The 14,967-nt window shown below is 38.6% G+C and overlaps 2 protein-coding genes across 3 annotated transcripts in view; one reads left to right on the plus strand and one right to left on the minus strand.

Moving 5' to 3' along the window:
* The first annotated feature begins 2,744 nt into the window (after nt 1–2,744).
* LOC134873605 (ADP-ribosylation factor-like protein 15) overlaps nt 2,745–14,967 on the plus strand; it is a 92,113-nt gene continuing 79,890 nt past the window's right edge. The window contains exon 1 of one of the 2 annotated variants that reach the window (XM_063897372.1): nt 2,745–3,105. In XM_063897372.1, the coding sequence (XP_063753442.1) occupies nt 3,094–3,105 (12 nt within the window). In that variant the 5' untranslated portion in view covers nt 2,745–3,093. Of the gene's footprint in view, nt 3,106–8,981; nt 9,314–14,967 lie in introns of those variants that run through there. The other variant, XM_063897371.1, reaches the window with a different exon arrangement.
* LOC134873195 (uncharacterized) lies at nt 12,892–14,319 on the minus strand. The gene is made up of 2 exons (XM_063896652.1): nt 14,276–14,319; nt 12,892–14,097 (listed from the first exon to the last, which is right to left on the minus strand). The coding sequence occupies exons 1-2, from the start codon at nt 14,302–14,304 to the stop codon at nt 13,209–13,211; spliced, it is 918 nt and encodes a 305-aa protein (XP_063752722.1). The 5' UTR covers nt 14,305–14,319; the 3' UTR covers nt 12,892–13,208.

The raw sequence follows: 14,967 nt of genomic DNA on the forward strand, positions 1-14,967 counted from the left end.
TGATAAAAAAAAATTGTGCATGTAAAACCAGCAGTAAACCATACTTTTGTTGTGAAACTCCCTCAAATCTGCAGCTTAGGTATGAGTTCAGGAGCCAATATCCCCCAAAAAATTATAAAATGGGAATGTTTCATGAACTAACATGGGATAACAAGAAAAGGTTAAAAAAAATAAAATAAATAACTGTGATACCAGAGTAAAGGATCCTCTGAGATTGGTCATGATAAAGCTGATAAAAGCACATTTTTTAAATGATAATGTTTAATTGTATCCTTTCATTGGTCTCATTGTGGATTGAAGACACAGTTTTCTTCAACAGCTTCAGAGTTGAATGTCAATAAAAACCTGCAGTGAATCCAATTTAAAACCATTGCTTTAAATGGAGAGTTTAATGTGCCATAAACTATATGCACTGCATTGGCTTTCACACTCCACTGAAACCAAACCTTAACACAACATTGTTTTCTTCCAATAAAGTCTATAATAAAATTATACAGAAACATAATCTATTTGCATTTATTGTTTAGGAGTCATATTTCAACATTTCGAAACACCTGTAACATTTACTGACCGTTTCCTTTTAAGACAGATGTATGCTCAACATCAAAAGGCTTTTAATATTGGTATGCCTTTTGCTCTGGTAGATACTGCCCCCTAGTGTCTCTTTTGCGATTTTTTCATGGGGGCTAATCAATTCTTCCCAATAATAAGAAATAACATTATTGACAACATTAAGACATAGAATTAATACAGACTTAGTTTCAAATCAATACTGGAAGTGTATTTAATGTTTCTAAAAATGCTAAACGCTTTAAAGAATGTATCGGACCTAGTTAGAGTATTATTTTAACACTAAGGTAACTACTGACATTCCATTAATAATATTCTAAACTATGATATGATAGACCATTCTAACCATGAAAATCTTGGGGGCACCTGTAGTGCAGGTGGAAGAGCAGATGGGTCATTAACATAAGGGGCGTCCCCCTCCTTCTGTCCATGTCTCAAATTGTCCTTGAGCAAGAAAAAGCTAGTGATGTGCATGTATTGGAAAAAATGTGTCACTTTGGACAAACGTCTCTTACAAATAAATATAACGTTCACCACCTTTATAAATAAACCACCTCAGCCTTTTAATAAAGGCCACCAGTTGTCTCTCCTCTCACATTTGACCCTGAAGAATAAATAATACTATATTCGATGTGCATGTTTGAATATTCTATCTATTAAAGAAAATGTCTTCTTTAGTCCCTAAACAGCCTTTATACCTGTGCAGAAGACATCCAGGTCAATACCTTCAGTGAGATTTTCTTTTAGCACAGCTCATGAAATATTAAATAGGAATGTTATCTCTAGGGAATAGGAATTACTTCAGTATGCAGCTCGCATCAGATTTTATCCTGTTCATTTAGTCATATTTGGTGTGCTGCTTTCCAAATCCAGAGAGGGTTTTCTGTACTGACTTTTAATTGTAATGATGCAAGTCAGTCATACTGCTGTGTTCTTAAGTTATCTTTTTTACGTTACACTTTAGAGAGAAAAAGGGCACAGCACCTACTGGAAGTACACTGTATGCAGTTCTTGATACGCTGTAACCAATACATGGTTTTGTGTTCACCTGACAAACGGCCATCCTTTCCTTTATCCCCCTCTTATGTCTGTAACATATGTTCAGGCCTACATGCTTCAAAAGAACCTGTCTTTGACTTTGAACTGTAATATTACTGTGTAACCCCCTTTAATTCATTATGTATTGTGTAATGTATTATGTCACTGACGGTTGCAATTTGAAAATCATGAAAATGTGGAAAACCCAAACTGCAGCATGAATTTATAGGCAAAAGGTCAGAGTCTTGAGTTAAGTGTTGGTTTACTGTTTCTGAATGGAAGAAAGATGCACTTAATACAGAGCCATCTAGTGGTGCAATACATTTTGGTATACTAGGTGTCCCCAAATGTATTTTTATGTGATTGTATCTTTTTTTAATAACTTATTTATATTCTTCTAGATTTTTTAAGAAGGTAATATTGCTTTAAAGTTGCCTAGCGTTCATCAAATGTTACTGTTTTATTACATTTTAAAGCATGTGCTTACTGCCTTGATTATTTTCCCTTTATGTTTAATACAGTTTGATATGCACTTTGAATTGTACTGTATTATGTATTCAAATTATTTATGTGAATAAAGTTTATCAGAACATCTTCTTTTAAAATCAAACGACTGCATCTGTTTTACCTCTACAATGTTTACTGATTTAACCCTGTATATCTGTACATCCTTGTTACATCACTGATTATGGGACGAGAGAAAGTCCTTACCTCATCTGGGCAGTATGAGAGATTTTATCTTACTATAATTAGTACAACGGATTACTATACATAATAATAATAATAATAATAATAATAATAATAATAATAATAATAATAATAATAATAATAATAATAATAATAATAATAATAATAATAATAATAATAATAATAATAATAATAATAATAATAATAATAATAATAATAATAATAATAATAATAATAATAATAATAATAACCGTGGACAAATTGGATCGAAAAAGTTTGAAATAAAATTGCAAATATCCACTACTGAGACATTTAAAAGCACAAAATGTGATTTCAACATATTTTTAGTAGCGGTCCCTCCCCAGAATGAAAATAGCCACCATGTGTTTGGTCATGTGACCACGCTGCGTGAGCAGAGCGACGTGCTTGACGTCGCGTTGTAGGCTTCGCTAGTTTCCTCAACCAAACACTCAACTGATATTGTGTGATACAAACTGGAAGTTAGCCGGTGGAAGAGGGGCTATTTGGTTTGTAAAAGCACACGATCCAAGCGGCCCTCGTCGTTATAAACAAATCGAGTCGTGTCCGTCTTGAAACGTTTGTTATTATCGAAGAAGACGGCGAAAACCTTTGCTTTAAACACACCAAAGGTTGTTTTCTATTTTGCAGTGGCTGTCGTAAGGCGGGGAATACAAAGCGACGTGTGGTCAAATCAATTACATTTTGGACCCTCATTGAAGCAAAAACGGGATTAATACAGAGCCAGTTCGTGCTGCTGTGACTGGTCAGCCATAGTACATGGATTATCTGGTAAGTAAATGCATCTACATGTTGTGGTATTGTGTTTTCCAATCAAAGACACCCTCTTACGTTATGTGTTTTGCCATTTGACTCCCTAATCACACACTGATGCCAATCAGGTGTGTGTTTCTTAAGTATAAGCTGTCGTAGCGGTTTCTGTTTTAAGCTAATGTGTCAGGTATAGCCTGTAGCTGTTGCCTATCAGTGTTGTGTGAACAAGGTCTAACTGGTTGACCCAGACTCCAGTCTGTTTACATGTGAAACACGATAACTAGCTGCAGCCCTGTGGTCCTGTTAGCTCAGTTATATGACTGTAACGTTATGAAGCTTTTAATTTCCACAAATCTCACTCTTAATACTGGGGACAAAGCTGCTCTGTGTTGGAAAAGGCTACCTTGATTCAAGAGGTGATTGGGTTACTAGTTTGAGACATTATTCCCCTGTGACCAAGATAATGATTACGATCCAGTTCAATGCAATCTCCCAGCTTTAGCCTGGGAGATTTTAGTTTAGGGTTCATAGTTTACCATCCTAGTAGGGGTGGGATGGGTGCTGCTGCAAAAGTGCAACAATGGAGAGGAAGCTGTAACTGGAGGCTTTCCCTGGGAATAGGTAAAGCAACAGAAAAAAAGAGTACACAAGACCTTCTGCTGTCATCTCAGGGGAACAGAAAGACGGTGTGAAATGCAGAGAAACTTGCCCACCCAGTGTTATCAGTTTGTTTATAATAGGCCTTCCAAGATGTGGGACCTAAAAGGAACTTTGAACTTCTGCTTCATTGAGACATTTCTTGAGTTGAGATGATACAGTCCTATCCAGCAACTGACCGTAGAACCTTTTATGCAGTAGTCAATGCAATAGCTTGCTTTTTTTGCAGCATCTGACTTTGGAGTTACTAATCTTAGAGGGAAAGAAAGAGGACCAAAGTGGCTCATTCATTAATTTGAATTACTTCAGTGTCAATGCATGTTTATCACAACACTGTTTCTTAATGTGCAAGTGTTAGCCAAAAGCTATTTTATTCAACTCTTGTCCCTCCTCTTGATTTTGAGACTCGATCAACAAATAAAATCACATTATTTAGCAACATCATCACAAACAGTTACAACATAAAAATATCAGATCACATTACATTTCAGAGGACATGCAAAATGAGAAACGGACAAAAGCCAAGCATAGTTATTTTGTAATATCAGTGTCAATGGAAAGTTTTGGTAAGGTAAACGCAGCAGGCATTGTTATCAAAGTAAGCACCCTCTAAATGGAGTGATAGAAATTTATTTTAGCTCTGATCTTTTTGTCTTGTCAAAGAGTTATATGCTAGAACTGCTCACATTACCTAGGGAAACATGTTTTTTTTTCTTCAGCTTACTGGTTCAAGGATTAAAGATGTTCTGTGTCAGACAGTTTTCCGTGGAAAGCACAGCTGTAACTCTGTGGACTGTTGGAGCAGAGTGCTTGGCTGTCCTCTGAGGTCAGGCATTCAATAGGCACAGGGCCTCCTTTCCTGCTGTGCAACACTGGAGATCTGGCATAAAACCCAGGCCAAAACTATGTCTCTCTCTTTCCTATAAATCAATGGAACTTGTCACTAAACCATTGATAAATGAAGCTAGTCTTCATGATATTCAAGCCATTTAGGTAAGGTTTTTTACCAGGTTAGGCCTAAAAGAGTATTTTGGACATTCAGAAATGGAAGCACATCATTATTGCACAGTGCTTGGTAATCACTGAGGTTTATCACTGTAGCACACATCTGATTTATAGTGGATGAATTTTCCCAGTGAGACCTAGACATTTTGAAGGAGTGTACTCCTGCATGGTCAGTGTAGTGTTAATTTTTTTTTCACAAAACACCGATTGAGGAATTTGGTGCTAGCTGTTGCCATGACAGAGCCTTACTAAATTACAAGTGCAATGTGTTGCCAAGTTTTGGATCCTGAGTTATGGCCAACTTTACTAGAGAGGACACCTTTTAAGTCAACCTTCACACCTTCTATGTGAGAAAACCAAACATTGTCTGTATTTCTACTTTCTAAAAACACTTTCAAGAACATGCAGCGTTAATCTCCTGAGGGTTTACTTTCCTATTAGTGCTTAACACATTGTTACGGTTGCATGGTCATATTTATACTACGGCTATTCCATTGCATAATTTCTGTTCATCAGTTGCTGGAGGGAAATTCTCAGACTCTAGGCTATTTCGTGATCTTGCAACAACATATGCCTTGTTTGAAAAGATTACAGGCTTTTAATTTCTGCTGCACATTAGTGACTAAACCCTCAGGTTGACTGACATTCTGGTCATTTTTATAACTCTGCCCTAAGGAAGCCAAATATGCAAAACAAATGATTTCCAATAATAGACTTTTATTTAGTTTGGTGTGGAAAAACTAGTATGTTTTTATGCAGAATGTATATTATGCCAATAATCAGTGACCTCAGCCACCAGCATTGACCTCAAACCAGATGGTAATGATAGTTTTGGCAGATAGCTGAGAGCCTTATCTGTTAACAGGCTGACCCTCACATCTACTCCAGCTCTTTTTCAGAGGAAGTATACAGCAGGGAATATATAGGGAGATGGAACTAGGGTAATCTCTTAGATAAAAAAGTGTTGTAAGAAAGACAGTTTATTTATCTAATGAAATCATTGTCTCTTGATTTTAATTCAACAGATGCATTTACCATATATTGATTGACTCGGATGCTTTGTTGCTAAACATTTGACATATTTAACTATAGATGCATTTTTACATTTTATCAAAACCACTCCTTGCATTTCCATCCACTGTTGTGAACATAATTGCATTAACAACATAAAACTATTACTATATGGACATGAGTAAGGCAGGGTAATAACAACATTATTTAACCTTTTTGGATGAAATGTGACTTAGCCTGCAGTTTGCTAAGAATAGATAATACATTTCAAAACAGACATGCACATTACTAACTGGCCATTTGCAATTTCTGTAGCGATGGAAAACCCTTTGTACACTTTGACCCTATTTCTGAAAGTGAAAAGATTTCAGATGGCCGGTTCACCACAGCTTTTAACCAAGATGATAGATATTCAGCTGTCATTACTATTAATAATCGTGTCTGACTAAAAGGCCAAACACCTGTTTTCAGTAAGTTTTGCGGATGCTAGCTGCCACCTGTTCGCTTCTGCTTTGTTATTGTGAATACAATCGAAGAACTGGACACAGTTGATGACACTGTTATCTACCCAAAACTATTATCAGTATTTATACAACAATAATAATTTATGTTTTTGCGAGCTCTTATTGGGCAGAATAAATAGGTTTTGGATAAATGCGTGAAATGTTTCTGCATAAGAAAACTAATAGTGAGTAGTTATCTCTCAGAATTCCAACATTGGACAAAATTTGGATTATTATGTTAAGTTACAGAGTTTGCATTCTTCATATGTTTTTCAAATTCATTTTAAATTGGCGATTAGCAAGTGGGCCTTTAATGCTTAATCCGCAGTTTTGCAGTGAAGAGGGCAACTCATAACTAACTAACCTAAACATTAGGACTTTCATTGGAAATGTGAGATTCCTCTTATGATCATTTAGCCTATGCTGAATGCGTTTAACACTTGCTGCCACTAGCTCACGTAGTTAACAGGAAAAAGCATGGAATCTGCATTTATTTTTTAATAAAACATTATACTTATTTATTTTGTGGCTTTAATTTATAGTAGGTAGTTAAGGAGACAACCAATCCTGAGAAAGAGAGAGACTTAAAAGTGGAATGACATCAACAAGGTTTCTGAACTGAATCAACCCGGGCAGTTCTGTGCTATTTGGTTTAGATAGAATAGATAGAATCGGAGGATGAAACCCTCTTTATTAGTCACACACATGCACACAGCAGAGCACACACAGTGAAATTGGTCCTCTGCATTTAACCCATCCTAGTTCTAGGAGCAGTGGGCAGCTATCGTGCAGCGCCCGGGGAGCAATGGGGAGGGGGGATTGGAGGTGTCCGGTGCCTTGCTCAAGGGCACCACAGCAGGGCCTAGGAGGTGAACTGGGACCTCTCCAAGTAGCAGTCCACTTTCCATATTTCAAGTCTGTTCGGGGACTTGAACCAGCGACCCTACGATTCCCAGTCCAAGCCCCTACTGACTGAGCCACTGCTGCACTCGGTACTAAGATCACACCTTCAGGAAAATAAATTGGGTTCCCATAAGCCAGCATGTGTTTTTGGCTGGCCAACTGTATTTCAGAGCAGTTGTACTGTATTTCAGAGCAAGGCACACAGCAGGGCATAGCAGACTGGCATATCACTGGGATAACACAGAGGAAAGAGAGCCGAAAGAGATTTTGGCAGCGTATAAATACTGTTTGTTAGCCTATGGGATGGGGCTGGTGTTACTTTTCTGCCTATTTGACCCCTATCTGACCGCGTTCTACACCTCACTGGTGCTGCCTCCGACAAGCTCGTCAAAAATGACCTATTGCATACAGATAAGAGCACCAACAGTTGCATAAATATTTTACAAAGTGTGCGCTTTTTATACAGTATGTGGATGAATCTTAATCATTTACTTACTCCATCAGTGAGAGCTGGTTTACTCCGGTTTCAGTTTGAATGGATGTGAATGTTTTACCTTTTAAGTTTGGTGTTGGCTACAATTCCTTAAACCTGCCCTTTTTATCCGAAGTGCATAGCCTCCAGCTGTAATGTGAAATACCTTTGTGAGCTCAACAACATTCCTGAAGCCCCGTCCCAGATTTTAACCGGCCGGCAGCATGTCAGCCAGGTTTGTGTGTCTGCTGGTTTCTGAATGCAGTGATTCCTATCGTCTGTGAAGAGTGCTCGTGAGTCAGCGGCTTGGGGAACTGCTATATCTAGAGATAAGAGATAAGGAAATGATGATGGTCGTTTCATAATGTTGTGAGCATGATAAAGCGCAGGCACTTCGGGTTAAATTCATATTGGCATTCACATTGCCATTGATCCAAAGAGGCATTAGTGAACCGTTATCACATTTCCTTTTCTTTATCTCAGGCGATAACCACTCGTATTGCTTTCACTCACTAGAAAAACAAATATGAAGGACGTGGATAGGTGAAGGGCTTTGTAGTTAATGGTTTATTATTCTGCATTCATATTATTAGAAGTATGGGATGGGTCCCTAAAAACCATAATGTTTATCATGTCTTTATCATTGACCCTTTCATAGGAAGCCATAAACCGCTGTTGACCTAAAGTCAGACTGAATAAACTACTGATGAACTGTGCTATTATATGCTGTCTTTTTAAGGTGTCGCAACACCAAAGAAGATATCTTTTACAGCCTGTATCCTCTATGACATGCACTTTGTTGGATACGATTGGAACAGGAAACAGAAGAGCTGGATTTTAACCCAGGAAGTGTTCATGATACTGTTACTGAGCTATGAGCTAATCATAAAGTTGCTCAGGATGTTTTGGGGAATAAAATATCAATTTAAATGTCACCTAAACATCATGCATTACAGTTGAGTGTTCTATATATATAAAACTGTGCTAGCAGGTGGTTGCAGCAACCATTACCAGACAGCCGAGCTGACCGGAACTAGCTTCTGGAACATGACACACTTCTCTCTGAACACACTGACAAAGCGTCCCACAACAGTTAATGAAATCCCCACGACCGCTGTAAGCTCCAGTGGTCTATCCCTTCATCCTCCTCCATGCAAGGAAAGCAATGTTTTTTATTCTTCATGAAGCTCTGCGTACAGTTTGGGCAAAGTGTGTGGGTGGGTTATGGTGACTAATCCAATTGGTAGTCTCATTCTGGATCCCTAGTTGTCACTGAGCCCTTAATCTCTGTGGAGAGAAAGATCCCCACAAACTAATCTCAAACCTGTTTCTGTCGGCTGAGCCTTGTGGCAATAGTGTTTTATCTTTCTGTGAATGAATCTGGGGAGACAACACAACCTTCAATTATTCTCATCTTCACGCTTACAAAACCCCTCTGTGGAGCTCAGATCATTTTTATTTTTTTTAAATGGGCTGGTGACAGTGAGACATTGAAGGGCTGGACTCATGTTGTTGACCTAAACATGGTATGCTCAGCTACTCCTGATCCTCCTCTGTCCATTCATTTACTCCAGAGGCTTGGATTGTTTGTTGCCGGGGGTTACGCTTGTTGCTGAGCACAATGTCGGAGCACATGCAGCTCTCTCTTGCCTTGTGCAGGATTGGGCTTTACACGGTAAGAAAATGCATCCATGTTTGCTAGAGAATGGCTCGGGTGAGTGTGTGTATGTGTGCGCGTGTGTGTGCTGTATTGAATACTGCTAGTTTCATCTGGGGTTAAATATTTCCTGGTTTTGTTTTGGAACAGCTATGGACCAAGCAACAGTGAAGCAGCAGTCACTGTTGCTTGGTCTCTGAATGAGGAGTGCGCTCCATTTCATTCGAATGGGTGTTCACATAATATTAAGGTGGAACAGGTGGATGTCGGTACTGTCCAATGTAAAATAAAACCTAAAGAGAACAAGCTTTCTTTTTTAGAGAACTGTCTTTTATTCAAAGATAGATTACAGTCCCTTTTCTGTCCTGCTGTTACTTGCGACTGGCTTGGTCCATGGTTGTAGTTCATGCTGTCTTAAGTACAGTGCAGGCATGAATGGAGCCTGCAATTACTATGCCACAGAGGCAGTGGCGGAAATATTGTTGAAGTTATGTTTGGTTTGTTTTTGCCGTGAAAAATAAATAGTCTATAACACTGTCGTTTATGTGATATTTAACTTTAATGGAAACCCGACATTTCAGTTTTTTTTTTACTGTAGTGAAATTATAAAGTTGTTGGCTATATTCATTTTCCATTATTTATTTTAACCATGTTTATTTTAAAAAGTTGTATATTAACTGCGGCTGATGACTCATGTTGCGTATTGTCAGGTCCTCTGTTATTCCCTGACCAGCTGGTGAAGCTTTCTCCATGAACATCAACAGAGAGGCTCTAGAGAAACATTTCATCCATATAGTCTATATTATTTATATACTTTAGTCTTTTGTTGTCTTTTTGTGGTTCATGTAGGCAGATGTATTTGACACTTTTCATGACTATAAGTCATGGTAATAATGCTGACTATTAGGAATAATAACTATTTCCAGTGGCAGTTTGACCAACTGTACTGGGTCTGTTGTACTCATAGGATTGTTACCCATAATATCCACTGTAAATGTTTGCATTAAATTCTAGCTGACAGCCGTCTCACTGAGGCTCAAGTGAGGTTTTTTTCAATGCTTTAATTTCCTGCTGGCTCGTGAGTCAGAAGGCTTCATCCTCTGGGGAAAATGAATGTTCCTACAATACTGACAGCCATTGCTAGAGCCGTTCTGCTGTGTCACAATGCATTTTTATAATAGTATATAAAATAGCCTGGTAGCATTAATCATTTATAATACAATCTTTATAACTTTTATAATTTGTAATTTAAGTTATAAAGGTGTTAATTAGGTAAACAAGCAGGAACAAAACATCGTGCTACAGCATTGAGGATATACATTTGTGAAAAAACATCTTTTTAATACAATGTTTGAAGTCAGTGCGTTCCCTGCCTGTGAACACAAAGTCAAATCCCACTTGGACAGTTCTTGTTAGTTTTAAGCCCCTCACTAAGATATATTGTGGGATAACAGCTTAAAATGGGGATCGATATAATAAAAAGGCTACCATGGAGAGGTTCAAAGGACTGATTATTTGTATTGGCTTGCAGGCGTTAAGATCTAAATCCCTGCTGAGTCACCACAATATCCTGTAGAGTGATGTGCAAAATTAAACCCCAACATGTCTGATTCTGTGGGAGCGGAATAGTGTGATCCTTTCCCAGCTCGGCCGTAGGTCTGCCTTACATATTTACAACTGGGTTACATTAAAAATAAGACCCTGAGTCCCACAAACATTTAGTAATGAAATATTATCATGACATTGGCATTAATGCTTAACTGGTAATGCCCCAAGAAACATTTTACTTGCGTTATTACTTGCTCCATCATCATTTCACACTAGATGAACAGTATCCTCTGCAGGTCAAACTATTGTCTCTAGCGCTGAACCGTCTCTGAATAACAATCTACACTTGTTATGACTCGAGTTAATCTCTCTGTTTTTCTCACTGTTCCTGCTAATTGTTCTCTGTGAAGGCACCCTCTCACACTGTGCACAATAGCAGAAGAGACTGCATGTTAAACTTTGCCATTGCTATAGAGGCCTGATCATTTTAATCAGTCTGTATAACCATATCGCCAGTAATGGAGGACAAATACGCATCGCCAGTGCCTACCTGCAAAACTTGCTGTAAAGTTTAGTCAGTGCTTGTCCCATCCAACTCCACACCTTCCCTAAAAGGCTAAACGTTTCTTTACCCTGCCAGACATTTACAACCTCATTCACAACATTTAATCGGCAAGAGAGGGTGAAAGTGCTGGCTCGTTTGGTTTAATGTCATAATTAAGTCTATCTTCTATGATCTCTGTTGCTTTTAAACATTTGTATCAAAACTAAAGTATACAGTGTTTTTTTGTTTTTTTCCTCAGTGCAAGACATCAGTTAGCATTTGTTCAGGGCAGGTGCCATGAGGCATTAGTATAAGATATGGCCATGTGCTGTGGGTACCATAGCTACTGCTCCATGGAGCCTGTCTTTGCAGGGTGCCTCCACCATTAAGGGTCTTAAGTGATCGTATTAGGCGCTTCTTGGTCACCTCATTTTGTTTTTAATGGTGTGGAAAACGGCTGCTCCACTGATTTTCTGGCTCCAACCCCCAGGCCACATTAAGCTGTTTCATGCTTAATTTGGAAAGAAACCCGGTTGCACACTGGCTAACCTGAAACAACATGAATGCTGCTGCAGCACGTGTTGACCAACTACAAACTAGATTGGCTCGACATTTTTTGACAATGTTGGGAGTTGATGGCTGTAGGTTTTGGTTATCAGGTTTTATCCCAATAAATTGGCCTTGGTTGCATTTTTTTGAACAACAGATTTTATGAGTTATAGGGCTGAAAAATGTGTTTCCACATTGTGTGGAGACAAATGTGTTTTTGGTTGAATTGTTAAATCTTGTTTCATGTTATAGTTATTATTATTTTTAAATCCCACTTGATCACCTGGACCCTGTCTTGTGATTTCCTTCTTCTTCTGAGTTGAAAACTTTCAACCCAGATAGCAACTTAGTAACAGAAAAGCTCCTTAACCACTGTTATGCCTGCTCGACATTGAATAGATAACTGCTAGACTTTGCCAAATGGCTTCAAAGTTCAAAAAGACCCTTGGTTATTGTAGAAACTGGAAAAACACAAATTATCAACCATGATGCTCTTTGAGGTGTCACATTACATTTCTGGTCAGAACTGTTTAATTTAGAATAGTTAGGCCTACATTTGTAATGCCTTATGTATGCAAAATCTTTAACTTTAACTGTACTTTCTATTTAAATTGTAAAATAGTTTTTGAATAGCAGATGTTGTTTTGGTGATCATTTCAATAGATGTTTTAAACACTTATTATTATTATTATTATTATTATTATTATTATTATTATTATTATTATTATTATTATTATTATCATTATTATTATTATTATCATTATTATCAGTGTATGAAATTCGGCCAAAATAGGAGCTAGACCACAGGGCTAGTAACTTTCAAAAGTTACTAGCCCTGGTGTAAAGTTACTAGACCAAGCAAATCAATGTATGTCGTAGGCACGCGCATCACGTTTTCACATCATACACCACAATTTTCATAATAATAATAATAAAAAAAGCGATTTGGCGGACTTTCAGCTCAGAAAAGATAAAATTGGACATTATTGTTATTTTGTATTTGTGTTTTCAGCTATTTTTGGCATGATTGTATTATCAGTATACTTTAGGCTGGGATAAGTGACAGCGCTTTACATTTTCTTCAAAGAAAAAACACAGCAGATTACAAACAATAATTTATTAAAGTAGAACAACAGACTGAGAACAAGGGACATGAACAATATTAGCAGTGGATCAAACGATCAACATCAGTTCATTTAGGCAAAATGGTAATACAAACCGTAATACTTGCTGTAATAGCAGTAGTAATTGGTCTACAACAGACTACCACAATCATTCCTCATCCTCACCAACAAGACCTCTATCTTCCATCTCACCATCGTCAGAATCTACATTATCCTCCATGTCTGTAAACCAGTCTGAGTCATCAGAGTTTATCTCCTTGGTTTCAGCTTCAACTACTGCACCCCCAGCAGCTTCAGCAACCATTTGAGCACCATCCACTCCGTCAACTCCATCAATCTCTTCCTGCACTTGTTTGGCTCCCTCCAAAGCTGCCATTCTGCCTTTCTTTCTTCCCTCCATGAAGTTGGGTCTGCGATTGTGGTTTTGATTCCACTGGTGAATGGCAGATGATGGATCAAAATCCTTTGTAGGTTCTGAGTGCAGCTGAATTGTCATGAGCATTGTCATGGTGGTAGCCTTCAGTCTATTCCTGTACTGGGACTTGGTAATCTTCATTTGAGAGAATCCTCTCTCACACTCAGAGGTGGCGGCAGGGAGTGATAAGACCAGATCAATTACATGCAGGATATTTGGAAACGTGTTCTTGTAAAGCTCAAACACAGATGGCCAGGACATGGAGTGAATCTTGTTCCCCTGGTTTTCGTACAATGCTTGTTTGAGGGAGGTCCACTCTGCTTCGATTGCACTTACATCTACTCCAACATTGTCGAAGTGCTCCCTGTAGTGGTCGATAATCACTCCAATGAAGTCATCCCCAAAATCATCTTCATGCTCCTGAGGCCATGACTGCATGTCCGCTATTTTTGTAGCTTTGAGGACTTCACCTCCCATGTCACTGAATCTCCGGGCTAGTGAACCAACCAATGCCTCAACGACCTTCTCAATCTGGCCTGAAGAGTGGTCTACCCCTGTTAGGGTCTGACCTTCAAAGGAGTTACAGTCTCCCTGCTGGAGTTTCCGCTGCTCAGGTCCTGCCCTGAAATAGTGAAACCAGCACCAAAACCATCACCACCAAAAATAAAGGCATAAAACAGTTGTGATTTACAAAAGAACCAGCAATAGCAAAGAGCATTTACGTAAATAAGCAAGTGGTTAAACAACTAATTAGAGCAGGAAATGACTTCATGATTTAATGAGCAATGTATCTATATTACCGGTCCTTGAATTTGTTGATGCTGGTCATTGTGGCCTTCAGTGCTTCATGTAGGCTACATGATAGGTACAAACTTCTCTCTGCTGCAGCGTCTTCGACAGTTTGGAGAGAACGGCCAGAATGTCACTTAGGAAGTGGGCAAAAGTCATGGCATCTTTGGAGTGCAGCGTTTTCAGGAGACCTTTTGCCTTTGCTTGCATACCACTAGCTGTCCTGGTGGTGGCAACCTGCAATTCATTTAATATTTTTTTTAATTTCAATTTACAAAAATGTATTTCAATATGTTGCCACAGTGGATATCAGATGATATCATTCATGCAACAGAAAGTTCATCGGGCTGTTAATAACATGTTATTATTATCAAATGTCTTACTTGACTGAGATGAAGAACAATTGCACGGTAACCACGCAACATGTTTTGCAGTGCTGTGTGGGTATGGCTAACCCAGCGCGTTCCTCCAACTCGGACAGGCCAGATCTTGGAGATGTTGGTGGTACTGAAAGCTGCCTTCAAACCAGCGGCCTGTTTAGGGATCCTGTAAAGCTTGTACAGAGCATCCAGGAGGACATAGACTTTGATGAACAAAGAGGCTTGTTTCATGGCTTCTTTGAAGGCCAATTCCACCCTATGGGCCATGCACTGCACCATCAGTATGTCTCCACTGATTCTTTCCCGCATGAGAGCGATCACCC

The sequence above is a fragment of the Eleginops maclovinus genome, chromosome 12, assembly GCF_036324505.1.
Source record: "Eleginops maclovinus isolate JMC-PN-2008 ecotype Puerto Natales chromosome 12, JC_Emac_rtc_rv5, whole genome shotgun sequence".
Lineage (NCBI taxonomy): Eukaryota > Metazoa > Chordata > Actinopteri > Perciformes > Eleginopidae > Eleginops > Eleginops maclovinus.